The following is a 15644-nucleotide window of genomic DNA, read 5'->3' as shown; positions in this document are numbered from 1 at the left end:
GCTTTTCGGGAGTCTAGACAAATGCAGTCTACTCATCTTTCCCTTTCTTGTCTTATTTTGGTGACCCTGTCACCAAGTTCAAATTCAATCAAGTTTGTTAAGCAGAATTTTCCCTCTCTGAAGCCATGTTGTGCCTCTATTAAAAATTTACTCCCTAAATTTTTTACACTCCTTTTCCAGATGACTTTTCTAGAATTTTGCATTGAATGAACATTAATGACACTAGTCTATAGTTTACTGCTTCATGTTTGTCCCAATTCTTGAATATTGGAATTACATTTGATTTTTTTTCCAGATTTTCTGTAGCTCCTTTGTCTCCAGTGTAATGTTGAACATTACAGTTAATGGGTAACACACAATCTTTCCAGGTATCTTTATACAGTACCTCTTTTACATTAATTTCAATTCTACCTAGTGTTCTTTCCCATTGTCTGTTGTCACTCCCACTTGGACACCAATCTGGTTCTTGTTTGAAGACCTCCTGGAACCTCCTGTTGAGTTCTTCATATACTTCTTTATAATTTTCCATAGGTGTTCTTCCCTGTACCTGCAGTCTAATCACATGGTCTCGTACCATTGTTTTCCTTCATATACAGTATTGCCATATACAGTTTATGCTGGCTCATGCCTTTGCTGCAATTTCATTCTCAAACTGCTACCCTCCTGATTCTTGAATATTCATTCCTGTCCCTCTTTAGTACCTCCTTATTTGCCCCTGCACCCATGTCCCTATACTTCTTCCATGTATTTTTTGGGCTTCTTTTCCTCCTCACACTTTCTGTTGAACCATGGGTTTACCGTTCTCCTTTCGTCCACTTCCCTCCTGAGGTATGAATGGTTGCTTCTTTGCATTTCTGTGTTAGTAGTTCCATAATTTTATTTGCTGATTTTAGCAAAGTAGCAGTAAGATAGCAGTAACTACCATAACATCAGTGACAGAACTGAGCTGGGGAGTTAGCTGTGGTGCTGAGGCCAGGTTGCATGGTGGCAGCTATCGATACTAATGGGTTCTAGCAAGTTTTGAGTGAATCTATTGTTTCAAATGAATTTTTTGTAGAGTTGTTTGGGAACTTCAAGGCTTCATTTTCTATGAACCTTATAGTTGTGTGTAAAGCTTTGCTGACTTTCTGGATGCTTTCCCTGGTGGGGTGGTGGATTGTCACTCGCTCCCTGCACCTCTGTAAAGGAGAGCCATGTTCTGGCTCTGGTTCATAGTACACCAAACATAGCTCCTGTGACTGATGTGACCAATTAGAATGGAGTCATCTCAGTGAGATAGCTTCCGGGAGCCACAAGGGAACTCCCCCAGAAAAAAAAGTCATAATAATAAATTACTGAAACTGAATAGAAAGCATAATGTATCATACAGTACTGTTATATAGGACACTATGAACATAGCTCCCTTCCTGTAATTGCAAATAATTACACAACACCAACTCACTTTAAAAAATGAGCAGAGGGTAATGTGTGGTACCAAATTATGTGCTCCGTTCCAGCCACATTTTTGGAGTGACTCTTCCCAAAAATTTTGTATCTGTTCTTGCAGGGGACCTGTAGGACACATGTATACCACATATTCTCTAGGACAGTCAAGATCCAAGGTTGTGTCATTAACATGTGCAAGTAACCAATCAGATGCTAATTGAACGCCTCGATGACCAGTTGCTGCTAGTGCCTTTTCCCTGTAAGAGTAAATAAGGATATGAAAGCTGCAACAGCAGACAAAAAGGATAAGCAAGCATGACATATACAAAATGCTTATGAAAGAATCCTCTTATGGTTATTATGAATTCCTAGCTATAATCCATTCTAAATTAAATACTCTCAATGATACCTAAAAATATGCAAATGTAATACATTACATTATTACAGTTCAATTAGAATAAGTTCAATACTGTGGCAATAAACTTACGCTCTGTGCTTAGGAAACCCCATCTGTAAAAGGATCTGAAGAGGTGTTAAATGTTGCTTCAATATTTTAGTCGGAGTTGGATTTTTGCGTGGAGGAAGAGCTGCCATCATTTTTCTAACTGCAATTTCTACAAATTAAACTGAAAAAAAAAGATACAGTAACAAATAATGGTCTGTATTACAATTTACTCATGCAGCATTTTGAATATAGCAAAGCCATCGGGACGACCTTCAAAGACACTATTCTTTGACAATAAATACTTCACTGTTTACAAATGTATTACACAAAAGATAATTTGTAAGTACGGTACATACTATCTCATAATTACATAAATATGAGAGAACTATTATAATTTATAATATAAATTATAATAATTCTCTCATATTTATTTTTGAAACAAGGTAGCAAATTACTGGAATAACCTACCACAGTATGTAATAAGCACAGAATCACAGTAAATAGTTTTGAGAAAATCATGGACAGCATATGGAAAGATCAGGAGTAGAAATATAATTACCGTACTGTATATTCATATAAAATACAAATTACAGGTATAGTAAGTCTGCATTCTGCATCGAAATCCATCAAAAAGTAATGAGAGCCTCAATGCAAGAAATGCCCTTGTAAAGAATCAGGCTGTATAACCTTTTAATATACAGTGGTACCTCAGATTTCGAATTTAATCCATTCTAATAGACAGTACGAGAACCGAAACAAATTTTCCCTTAGGAAATAATGTAAATTGAATTAATCCGTTCCATACCCCCAAACATATTAACTAAAAAATACATTTTATACAAAATAATACTCTTAGGTACCTTACCTTTATTTATGACTCTTGCTGGCCTATGTAAGACAGTGAGGAAGGGGGGGGGAGAAGGAGAGGTGTTAGAATTTGGAAGGGGAGTCACCTTCCATTATAACAGCAGTGATGACATTTCTGGGATACTCGCTCTCTAATGTTTTGCAGGCATACCACTAGGACCTGGTTGAGTCTCATTGCTTGCTTGTCTTACTAAGAATCTGTCTATAGACACTTGTTTTTCCCTACATTTTAACATTTGTTTGTAGTGTGACACACTATCAATGATCTCTTGTCTTTCCTCTATTGTCATCCTCACAACTATTTTTTTTTTTTTGGTTGAACATTACTACTGACTTTCTTGGAACCAATGATATGATATATAGTAAGAACTTTTATGCTCAAAAAACAAAAAAAGCCCAAGAACACTGAAATTCTTCAAAAAGAATTCAAGTTCGATCATCACTAGGCGGGAGACACTGGTAAACTGAAGCACCATGTGCTCGGTATACCCGTGTGTGTATAAAACACTGAGGCAAACTAGTACCGAATCAAATTTTTCAAAGAAATCGAGTTCGAGTACTGAAAAATATGTAACCAGGGGCATACAAAAAACCGAGGTTCCACTGTAATATTATATATTATACATGCACCCAGGCTGCATGTCCCTAACAAATTTAATTAATTATGTAAGGGTAAGTCACAATAGCAGCATAGCACTTAGACATTGTCATTAACAGAATCACACACTTCCCTTGTAACAACTTGTACAGATCCTTACAATGATGGCTGGACTTAACAGGTGTACAGCAGTCTAAATCATCCTTGACAACTTAAGTGCCCTTTAGTGCCCTTGTCACCGGGTACCCGTGCCTCACGTCAGTTGCCTCACTAAAACGTTACATAATTAACACTCATTAAGTTTGTTCTTGAGACATTAATAATGAGTCCTTATATCCTCTGAGGGCCACCAAACGACTAAGCTGTTACACAGTAAATTAGTCAAGAAATTACCTTAAAGCAGGCCCGAGCTACTCTGATGTTTACCCTTCAAGCACCTCCTTCTAAAATGGCCTAAGATAATAACTTCTCATATACTACTCAAACCGAGTTCATAAAGAAACAGAACCCAATAATATACATTAATAAAATTAAAGTGGGATATTAGTATATATATATATGTGTGTGAATGTGTGTGAGTGTAAGTTACATAGAGTGAGAGGTGATGAGGGGGCGGAGGATCGGGTGAATTAGAGGCGACGAGTGTCGTCTACAACACGGGGTAAACACACCAAAACCTGTCAGCATGGCTGGGATTCTCTTCGAGGACATTTTCGACGTTAAGGACATCGATCCTGATGGCAAGAAATTTGATCGAGGTGAGTTATTCATTTATAGCTTGTGTTTGAAACGCTGCGTATTGCATGTTATGAGCAGCGAGGCCTGGTGTGGTGCTCGGCCACTTCAGGTTGCGTCATACTTTCTGGTCTGGTGGGGACACATTGGTGTACCAGATTTACCTGAAGGCTACTATCTCTCTAGTGGCCTCGACGAGGACAGGAACCCGGCGGCTTGTCAACGGTTCTCTTATTTGTCCTGAGGATTTTATCAAGCTCGATTTTAAATTTCAGCAGTGTTTTGGCATTTACAGCTTCGGCGGGTAGGCAGTTCCATGGGTTTATAATACTAATAATAATAATTACTATTATTATTATTATTATTATTATTATTATTTACAAGAGGGTACAATGGGTTTGTGAGATTACATAATATTGGACTTTATACATTCTTGAAAAGCCACTAACACAGCATTTAGATCAGAAATTCTGCTCAGCTTATAACTGCCCTGTACTGCCCTTAAGATTAAGGACCTGCTCGAAACACTATGTGTGCTATATATATATTTTATATATTTATATATTTTATATATATATATCTACCAGTCTCTGTGGTGTTCTTGTATATATCTCAAAAAAATAAATATATATATATATATAATAATCTACACACAAAAGAGTTCTTACATTCTTGTACAGTCACTAGCACGCATAGCATTTCAGGCAAGTCTTTAATCCAATGTTCCCTGGAATACGACCCCCACCAAATCATTTAACAACCAGGTACTCGTTTTACTGTTGGGTTAAACAGAGGCTACAATTAAGGATTTGCGGCCACCTTGAGGCTACCTTGAGGTGCTTCCGGGGCTTAGTGTCCCCGCGGCCCGGTCGTCGACCAGGCCTCCTGGTTGCTGGACTGATCAACCAGGCTGTTAGACGTGGCTGCTCGCATCCTGACGTATGAGTCACCCAGATACGAACTTAGGACAAAACGCTCGCAATGCGCAAGGAGAGTGTCTTATCACTTTGCCATGGGGACTGCCACAGGGACTAGTGGCTTTACAAGATTTAAGAACTCTTGTATATATAAATAAAGTAATAAAATAACTGAGTAAAAAAGAATCTCCTGTTTTCTGTCCTACATTGTAGCTTGTTGAACATGAAACCATTTCTCCTTGTTTGTGTTACATCTGACCTGTTGAAGACATTGTCTAGATTAGTATCTTCCAAATTGTTTAGTATTAGTACAGCATTTTAAAAGTTTCGATGAGATCGGCCCTGTCATGTCCGGTTTGCTGTGTTGTTAGCCCTTTGGCCCTCATCTGTTCCTGGTATGAGAGTCAAATTAGTTATGGAATGAGTTTTGTCACTAAATGTTGACCTTTCTTCTACTCCCACAAGTCTGGACCAGGACCAGGTTATGACTTGTGAGAGCTTGGTCCAGTGGCTGTTGCTTGGAGCAGCCCTCAAGTCCACATATCCACTATTGCCTGGATGGTCGGGCAGTTCTTGCAGAAAACTGTCCAGTTTTTTCTTGAAGACTTCCACTTTTTGTTCCGGCAATATTTCTTATGCCAGTACATGCTTGGAAGATATTGATCAATTGTGGACCTCTGATGTTCATACATTTTTCTCTGATTCTGCCTATGCACCTCTACTCTTCACTGGCTCTATTCTGAATTTTCTTCCTTATTGTTCACTCTAGTATTTTGTTACTTTTTGTTATCTTACTGTGTAAATTCAGGGCACTGAAGACCCTCCAGTAATTTCCTTGTAAGTACAGTACTTACTGTATATAATCTGATACCTCACTAGTTCGTTTCACATTTTCACTTCCCTTATGCTGAAGTAGTTCTAATATACTTCGTTTAGCTATGTCTGCCACTGAAACTTTTCAGAAAATCTCTAGACCAAAGGATAGCTCCCTTAGATTGGAAATGTGTAAATTTCAAATCTATTTAAAAAAAAATGGCAGATGTATCTTGGTAGTAAACTATTGCCCTATCAGTCTGACTTCACATATCCTCAAGTTCAAGGAGCAGCCCATGTGTCGAGTTAACACAATGTTACAAAAATTCTGTACTAAGTTCTGTACAAACCTACCCAATGGAACTATGCATACAAAAATGTGGTTGTTTGTGAGCTGCTCTGATTTAATAACTCACAGTACACATTTTGACTGTTGAGGATTTTACGTCAAAATGTGATGTATTAAATCAAAAGGACTGCTTACATGGAGAGACTCCCAAGGGAGGAAATCATTCACCATCTTACTGTGCACAACCTAGTAAAGTTAATGCAACATGGATTTGTTGAAAACAAATCCTACCTTGTAGTAGACGTAGTATACATGGACTTCTCTCAAGCTTTTGATAAGGTATCACATGGAAAAACTGATAAGGAAATTACAAGCATATGGAATAAATGGCAGAATACTAGAATGGATAAAACAATGGTTCTTCTGGTAGAAGCAATGGAAGCAAAGGGTCTTCTGAAACGGAAATGAGTTTGACTGGAGAAATATGGTGAGGGGGGGGGGGGCTAACACAGGATTCCATCTTTGTGCCAACCCTTTTGTCTTATGCATCAGTGACAGAATATTACAAACCAAATTATTCTCTATACCTGCCTGGTATACATATATTACCTGGTATTCTGTATACACAGTAGACCCAAGATTATATAGATGGATCTATAAATTGTTTCACCCATAGTATGCTAAGGAGTTTGGAAGGATATAGATAGGAGCCACCTCATCTGGGCCAATAGAGCTTCTGTTTCACATGTTGGTATGTTCTACATGTGTCCTACATGTGTTTGTATTGCAACATTCAATGTGGAAATTCGACTGGCCTGTGTGCAGTCAGTAATACTCTCATTCTCACAGACTTGTCCAGTTAAATCTCAAGACAGTAAAGACCTTCGTAATAAGTGGCGTTACCTAGAGAAAAGAATGTGGTGTGGTGAAGACCATCTGACTCTCTCCCTTCTTCTTTCCCCTCATTCTCTTCATTCCTTTCAACTCTCCTCCCTTCATTCCTTTCAACTCTCCTCCCTTCGTTCCTTTCCCCTCTCCTCCATTCCTTTCCTCTCTCTTCCCCTCCCACTTTCTTTTCCTTCTCTCATTTAAGGTGGGTAGTTGCAGAATACATGGACCAGTTGAAGAAGACCAGTGAGGTGTAAGAACCTTGCTTATTGTGTGGTGTTTTTCTTTTGTCAACAAAGGAGGCCTAAAACAAGTACAGTATAGGCATAATGTGTGTATAAGGAAGTTAAAATTGGTGACAATGTTTTTGTTTATGTTGAATGTGGAATTGATAAGACTGTTATTTAATGATTATGAACAAAATGTTAATTATTTAAATTGAGAATATGGCTTATTTTTATGGTGGTATTTAGGCCTTAGGTAGTGGAACCAGTTACATTATTCGTCACTGTGTTTATCCCAGAACACGACTGGTCAGTCGTTGTACAGTCTGGATCCCAGTTGGGTAATCATGGGTAATCAGGGAAAAGTAGTGTGTGTATATATATAATATATATAAGCATATTTACAGGTAGTATACAGGAGTATACATAATTCAACAGGTGTTTCATGATGGGAAAAATGCGGCTTAGGGGGTCGGGCGCGTACAGGAAACTTTGTAACCTTCCCAGACGGTAAACTTAATTAGTCTACTATCCCTGTTCCGGAATGTAAAATAATAAGAGTAGGAATTTAAGAAGGAAAAAGGTAATTACGTTGTGAACTTGGAGTTATGTGAGTTTGTATGTGTGCTTGTGTATGCCTGCTCTCGTTTATGTACTCACCTAATTGTACTGGCGGGGGTTGAGCTTTGGCTCTTTGAACCCGCCTTTTTCCCCCGAATAATATGTACGTTCTCCCGTGTGTGTGTGTGTGCTCACCTGATGTTTCCAGGTTAAGCTTCTGCACTTTGGTCAATCCTTTCCACCTTCAGTCATCTGTTGTCCATCAGGTTCCTGAGCTTCTTACATGTACAGCCATAATGGTGTGTCACCTGGCTGGAGGAGGAGGTAGTGGTGTCACCTGGCTGGAGGAGGAGGCGGTAGTGGTGAGTGTCACCTGGCTGTAGAAGTAGTAATAATTAGTAATTCCCATAACAATAACATCTCAATAACAGCAACAATAACCAGTATCAAATGTAATATTCAGAGTGTTTGTGTTCAAAACTTACTCTTGGTTAAAGATTAGACACACGAAGAGAATATAAACAAATGAGAATTAGGAAATGGGAAAAAAAACCTTGGTGCCTAGAGTGGAAGGAGCGTTCGTCACCACTGTTGTTGTTGGCTCTCCGCATCCTAGTTGGTGGGAGGGAAATTTTGATGTGGGAGGTGGGACCACTACAGCCCAACTCAGGCAAGGTAATGGAGTAGATTATGGTGGGAGACTCCCTTAGTTTAGTGCGCTGTGGGAGAGTATGAGTAAGGGTGGGGTGAGGAGGAGGGGCTGGGAGAGAGGGGGTGGCTGCAGGAGAGTGACCGAGGAATGTGGACGTAAATATGAGACTAATATATTGTATTACAGTATGCGCACCCATGTAGCTTGGTACTACTCGGCGTGCTCTATATGTAAGCGTTTGGGTTTACACGTGAACCACGGGAGTCGGGAATGATGTGTGGAGGTGTTACTGTGGGTGGGTGGTGCTGGGGGTGGTGCTGGGGGGTGGTGCTTGGTGGTGGCGCGGGGGGTGGTGCTTGGGGGTGGCATTGGCAAGTTGGTTGTCCTGTCAGACCTTGACCTGCGCCGCCGCCCGCTCCTCTTCCTGCGTGACCTCTGCGGGTAAGCCCCGCTGGCCTGTGTTGAGCATGCAATATGGATGTTAACAAGAAAGATGCTGCCTTAGCTGTGTCTTCCCTCACCAAGTGGGCTCCTAGTTCCGTCCTTAGAGTAATGCAGTGACTCATTTCTCGCACTTTTATCATATTTGCATTTAAAGCGTTGTATCGAATTTCTTTCAACGACTTCTACATCTAACCTGTTTCACTTATTGGCAGCTCGAACACTGAGGTTTTTGTTCTGATATCTCTGTGCCTCACTTTGTTTATAGTTGCCATCTCTGACCCCTCGTGTTGCTGTTCCTAGCGGTAAATAATGCGTTGTCTCCTTTGTCAAGTTGCTCGCGAATTTTGTACATTGTTAGCATATCCCACTTATCTTTCCTCCATTGTGGTAAGGTCCAGCTCTCTCTGTCTTTCATTGTAGCTCAATCTCTTCAGCTCAGGAATGAGTCTCTGCATATCTTCGGACCTTTTCTAGTTTCTTCTTGTTATTTTTATCAGGCAAGGGTTCCATACTGGGGCTGCATATTGAAGAGTGGGTCTGACCTTCGTTGTATATAGGGCCTGGAAAGCCCCCATTGTCCAAGTTGGTGAAGGATACACTGATGTTGGCCAGTATGTCACATGCAGCTGTTGTTATTCTGCTAATGTGGGCTTCTGGCATCAGATTTGGGGTCATGTCCACTCCCAGGTCTTTCTCCTTTTATGATGGAAGAATTTGTCTTCCCTTCATCCTATACTGCTGTACTGGTCTTTGCACCTCTGTTCCAGCCCTCATAACTTTGCATTTGGATGTGTTAAATTCTAGCAGCATTAAATTTCAGACCACTTCTGGAGTATGTCCAAATTTATTTGTAATGCATCACAGTCTATCCATGACCTGACCTGATTAAACATTGATATGAAAGAACCAATTTCTCACTGTAACTCATTGCTTGTTTCCTGAGAGATACTCTGACCCACCTTAGAACTTTCCGATACACCAGCCTGCTTCTCTAGCATGAGTAGGAACGTCTTGCGCGGCACAGTATCGATTGCTCTCTGACAGTCGAGGAATATACTTTCTGCCCCACCCTTCTCTCGTTTGATTTCTGTCATCTTGCCGGGGAGGTTCAGCAAGCTTGTCAAGCAGGATTTTCCTCTACTAAATTAGTTCCGGTGTTTTGAAATAAAATTTATTTGTTTTAAATGTTTGGATTAGTCTCACAAGCAACTTGTAAGGAATACTTGTTAGTGCTACGGGTCTGTAGTGTAACGGTTTCTGTCTTGTTTGACAGCGGCTCGTCCCAGAGTGGGAGATGAAGAGCGCCTCAAGAACTGAACCTTTCGACACAAGAAAAAAGGGAAGAGGAGGGATATGATAGGAACGTATAAAATACTCATGGGAATTGACAAAGTGGAAATAGATAAAATGTTCACACGTAATATAAACAGAACGAGGGACATGCGTGGAGGCTGGAAACTCAGAGTAGTCACAGATGTTAGGAAGTTTTCTTTTAGCGTGAGAGTAGTGGGAAAATGGAATGCACCTTTATGGAGCAGGTTGTGGAAGCAAACTTTATTCATAATTTGAAAACTAGATATGATAGAAAAATGGGACAGGAGTCATTGCTGTAAACAACCAATGGCTAGAAAGGCGGGATACAAGAGTCAATGCTCGATCCTGCTGGCACAAATAGGTGAGTACAATTGGGGCGCGAGAGTGATTAGGTACTCGAGTACCCTAACGAGGGTGAGTACAATAAGATAGAAAAAAAGCCAGGAGTCATTGCATTAGACAATTGGCGGCTAGAAAAGCGGGATCCAAGAGGAAAAGCGGGATCCTGCATGCACAAATAGGCGAGTACAACTAGGTACACACACCTGTTTGTGTGAGAGAGACTGGTGCATCACACCTGCCTTGAGCTAGAGCTGGCTAACACCAGATTTACAATGAGCGGTCAGTGGATGGGAAAGCCATTAGTGGTGTGCACGCCAAGGTTATACTGTGTTTGTGTACCCTCCCTCGTTCCTGTGTGTGTTCTCACCTAGTTGTCCTGGTGGGGGTTGTGCTTCGGCTCTTTGGTCCCGCCCCTCAACCCTCAATCAACTGGTGAACAGGTTCCAGAGCCTGTTGGGCTCTATCATGTCTTCATTTGAAACTGTGTATGGAGTCTGGCTCCACCACATCACTGCCTATGGCATTCCATTTGTTAACTACTCCATGCCTAATTTTTTTTGTCTCTGGTTCATTTCATTACTAAGTTTCTACCTGTGTCCGCTTTTCGTGTTCCACGCGTGCTAAATAGTTTGTCTTTATCATATCATTTCCTCTGAGATTTTCAAAGTGGCAATCATGTCTCCCCTAACTCTTCTGTCTTCCAGTGATGTAAGGTTTAATTCCAGCAGCCTTTCATTGTAACCTCTCAGCTCCGGTACTAATCTGGAGGCATAGTCCCGGAGATGAGAAGTTTCTCTGAACTTTCTTTAACTTTGTCTTGTGTTTGACTAGGTATGGACTCCACACTGGAGCTGCATATTCCAGGAGTGGTCTGACATGTGGTATACAAGATTTTGAATGATTACTTAAAAAAGTTTTTAAAGGTAGTTCTTATATTGGCTAATAAAGCTAACATATGCCGCTCATGATATCTTTTTGATGTGGGCTTCAGGAGACAGGTCCGGCGTGATATCAACCCCCAAGATACCTCTCTACCTCATTCTTTGAGGATTTCATCTCCCGGCCTCCTGCTCGTAACACCTATTTTCATTACTTCAGACATACGCGAGTTGAACTTTATAGCCATTTGTTGGACCATTCTTTCAATTTATCCAGATCATTTTGTAGTGTGTTGCTATCTTCCTCTGTATTTATCCTTCTCATAATTTTAGCATCATCAACAAATATTGAGAGGAGTGAATTTAGTTGGTATTAGAGGAAGGGTAACCCTAGGAAAACAGAGCTACTTTGTAATTTACTTACAATATTTAATTACAGGCAATATTGAAAATAAATTATGTGTGGTGTATAAAGGAGTAGGGTAAAGGAAGAGGAGTGAAGACCCATCAAGGCGAGTAAGGGTATTAGAGGATGGCCATCTTGCACGGAGTTGGACACGCATCATTACCTTCAGTACACACAGTCATCACACTAACGTGAGGTCCCAGTGAGAAAATCCGTAGGAGCCGTGCTGAGGGTTCGAACCTATGTGATGGGTGTTCTAGGGTTGACTAGGGCCTGTTCACGAGGAACACCCACCACATAGGTTTAGAACCCTCATCACGGCTCCTACGGATTTTGTCATTACCTAGAGGGATAGACATTCTTGGGCACGAAGAGCAGCGCTTGAACTGAATTATTGGGGGGGGGGGCAGGAAGGGAAGGTGGGGGTGAGGAACTTGAGGGCTGGAAGAGGAAGGGAAGGGAGAAGCAGGGGAGGGGGGATAAAGAGAAGGGGCAGGAAAAGGGGGGGGGGTAGGGGTCGGGGACTGAAGAAGGCATGGGAGGGGGAGGCTGCAGGAAATTAGTTATTGAGGCTACATAATATTCTTATTGGTCATCATTGTTGTGGAAGGTTGCTAGGCTGGTGAAGTAGACTCTGAGCCACGGTAAACACAGAACAAGAGGGAAGCGAACGTTGGTGCCGCCTGCTGATGGCCAAGCAAGTGGAGGCATCACACAGCACACTCAACCCTACGGTTATATCAAGTCACTTTTTTTTAAGAGTAAAAACAAAACCGGGTGAAACATGAGGAGAAAGTCACATTCGAACAACAGGGAAACGAACGGTCATTAACGGTTGGAAGAAGTTTAAACAGTCGTAGGAAACCTGGAGACGATTAAGGCAGCGTCTGGGATGCTCTCGGACGCAGGTTCGAATCCTCGTCACGGCCCCTGTGGATTTGTTCATTTGATGCATCACGCAGTTGTGATTCCTGTGTGTACTGGAGACGTTAGAGTCGTAAGCAAAAGAGGAAACCGAGAGTGAACGCTAGTAGCAAGAGAGAAACAGGAATAGACACCCCGCAACATTGAAGGGGGAAGGTTCAGGCACTGTGACGGCGGCCAGGAAGTATTGCTCAACAGATGAGAGGCACCACGCAGGCACCTTCACTGTCACTCAGGAGAATGCAGTGGCTGGAGGCACAATATCAAACATAATTTCTCATCAAAATATAAAAAAAAAAAATTGGGTTTTACAGAAGAGAACCCAATTTTACAGTAAACAAATCTGAAGTCTCTCGACTTGCTTCTCGGGAATATCAATACTTTTTTAATCTTTTAGAATCTTTTGAGCGTTAGACAAGATTAAAATAACGCAGCTCGGTGACTTAAATCAGTAAACGAGTAGTAGTACCACAGTTCTGCGAGTTTAAACATTGGCAGCCGTGAAAAATATACCCAGACTGTCTTGGGATTGGTGCTTGGCCCTTGACCGAGGTTGACGTGGATTCCTGGCCTGCGTCAGGAGGAAGGTATGGGTACTGGGTGGGTGGGACCAGGAAGTATGGGTACTGGGTGAGTGGGCGGGACCACCCCATCGAGGGCCACCACCAATATTGTGGGTCTTGGAAGGCGTGAGTCGCGCGCAGCTGATTCCTTGCTCCTCCTCCTCCTCATACTGCGTTGCTCCTACAATCGCATGCTTCCAGCTACAATTGTCTTTGTTTACAGTTCGCAGTTTTTCACGATTAATTGATTGTTGCCCGCCACCGGGAGATAGTTTATTGTGCTCTCCTTACTCATCCTGTGAGCAGTAGTTTATTGTGCTCTGCTTACTCATCCTGTGAGCAGTAGTTTATTGTGCTCTGCTTACTCATCCTGTGAGCAGTAGTTTATTGTGCTCTGCTTACTCATCCTGTGAGCAGTAGTTTATTGTGCTCTCCTTACTCATCCTGTGAGCAGTAGTTTATTGTGCTCTGCTTACTCATCCTGTGAGCAGTAGTTTATTGTGCTCTCCTTACTCATCCTGTGAGCAGTAGTTTATTGTGCTCTGCTTACTCATCCTGTGAGCAGTAGTTTATTGTGCTCTCCTTACTCATCCTGTGAGCAGTAGTTTATTGTGCTCTCCTTACTCATCCTGTGAGCAGTAGTTTATTGTGCTCTGCTTACTCATCCTGTGAGCAGTAGTTTATTGTGCTCTGCTTACTCATCCTGTGAGCAGTAGTTTATTGTGCTCTCCTTACTCATCCTGTGAGCAGAAGTTTATTGTGCTCTCCTTACTCATCCTGTGAGCAGTAGTTTATTGTGCTCTGCTTACTCATCCTGTGAGCAGAAGTTTATTGTGCTCTCCTTACTCATCCTGTGAGCAGTAGTTTATTGTGCTCTCCTTACTCATCCTGTGAGCAGAAGTTTATTGTGCTCTCCTTACTCATCCTGTGAGCAGTAGTTTATTGTGCTCTGCTTACTCATCTTGTGAGTGGTAGTTTATTGTGCTCTGCTTACTCATCCTGTGAGCAGTAGTTTATTGTGCTCTGCTTACTCATCTTGTGAGTGGTAGTTTATTGTGCTCTTACTCATCTTGTGAGTGATAGTTTATTGTGTTCTTACTCATCTTGTGAGTGATAGTTTATTGTGTTCTTACTAATCTTGTGAGTAGTAGTTTATTGTGCTCTCCTTACTCATCCTGTGAGCAGTAGTTTATTGTGCTCTGCTTACTCATCTTGTGAGCAGTAGTTTATTGTGCTTTGCTTACTCATCTTGTGAGTGGTAGTTTATTGTGTTCTTACTCATCTTGTGAGTGATAGTTTATTGTGTTCTTACTAATCTTGTGAGTAGTAATTTATTGTGCTCTCCTTACTCATCCTGTGAGTAATAATGGTGTAGTGTGTCCCTGTCCTTGTGCACATATAGCCCACACGCCGTGGCACCTAGAGCCCCATGCCAGCTGAACTACCAGAGACGTGCAACAGAGTCGTGTTTGAGCTGTAACAACGTGCCAGACTTTTCACTTTGCACCATGCAAGTGCTTTTGACACATTTCATTGTGATAGACAATTAACTTGCAGTTTTCTGTTTGGACTCATTTGCTTTCTTCAAATTCATCAAAGAGCCCTCAATGCTTTCTTCAAATTCATCAAAGAGGCCCTCAATGGCACTCTTGAGATTTTTGATAATCTCAGATCAGGTTCACCAGGTATTACCTGGAATTTACCTGGAGAGGGTTTCGGGAGTACTGCTACTCCCGAGCCCGGCCTGGGGCTAGACAGGCTGGAGCTCAAGGTTAACAAGAGCATTAACTCTGGGCATGTGTGTGCTTGCATGGCAAGAACACACGCGGTTAAAAGATCAAATAGCAACAAACATGTGACGAATGTGGGATCTAAACACCTCTCACCAAAATGGTCCTGGTGCGTTTTATCGGTGGTTATTTCATCACAAACATTCGTCACGTGTTTGTCACGCGACTGTTAGTTTATTTGTAGTGTGCGGACACATGCGACTCGTCCTCCATGCGACACGTCCTCCATGCGACACGTCCTCCATGCGACACGTCCTCCATGCGACACGTCCTCCATGCGACACGACCTCCATGCGACACGACCTCCATGCGACACGTCCTCCATGCGACACGACCTCCATGCGACACGACCTCCATGTGACACGTCCTCCATGCGACACGTCCTCCATGCGACACGACCTCCATGCGACACGACCTCCATGCGACATGACCTCCATGCGACACGACCTCCATGCGACACGACCTCCATGCGACACGACCTCCATGCGACACGACCTCTATGCGACACGACCTCCATGCGACACGACCTCCATGCGACACGACCTCCATGCGACACGACCTCCATGCGA

At 42.0% G+C, this 15644-nt stretch overlaps 1 protein-coding gene across 4 annotated transcripts in view; it reads right to left on the bottom strand.

The window, feature by feature from the left end:
• Nucleotides 1-3855, bottom strand: part of LOC123755423 (Ecdysteroid phosphate phosphatase) — a 55950-nt gene extending 52095 nt beyond the window's left edge. Inside the window, exons 1-3 of one of the 4 annotated variants that reach the window (XM_045738070.2) lie at nt 3729-3855; nt 1913-2051; nt 1442-1682 (exon numbers count right to left, since the gene is read on the bottom strand). In XM_045738070.2, the coding sequence (XP_045594026.1) occupies nt 1442-1682; nt 1913-2022 (351 nt within the window). In that variant the 5' untranslated portion in view covers nt 2023-2051; nt 3729-3855. Of the gene's footprint in view, nt 1-1441; nt 1683-1912; nt 2052-3495; nt 3699-3728 lie in introns of those variants that run through there. The other 3 variants (XM_045738071.2, XM_045738069.2, XM_045738072.2) reach the window with 3 other exon arrangements.
• Between the last annotated feature and the right edge of the window lie 11789 nt (nt 3856-15644).

Source organism: Procambarus clarkii, chromosome 20 (assembly GCF_040958095.1).
Source record: "Procambarus clarkii isolate CNS0578487 chromosome 20, FALCON_Pclarkii_2.0, whole genome shotgun sequence".
NCBI classification, from domain to species: Eukaryota; Metazoa; Arthropoda; class Malacostraca; order Decapoda; family Cambaridae; genus Procambarus; species Procambarus clarkii.
This window is presented reverse-complemented; position numbering and strand designations above follow the sequence as displayed.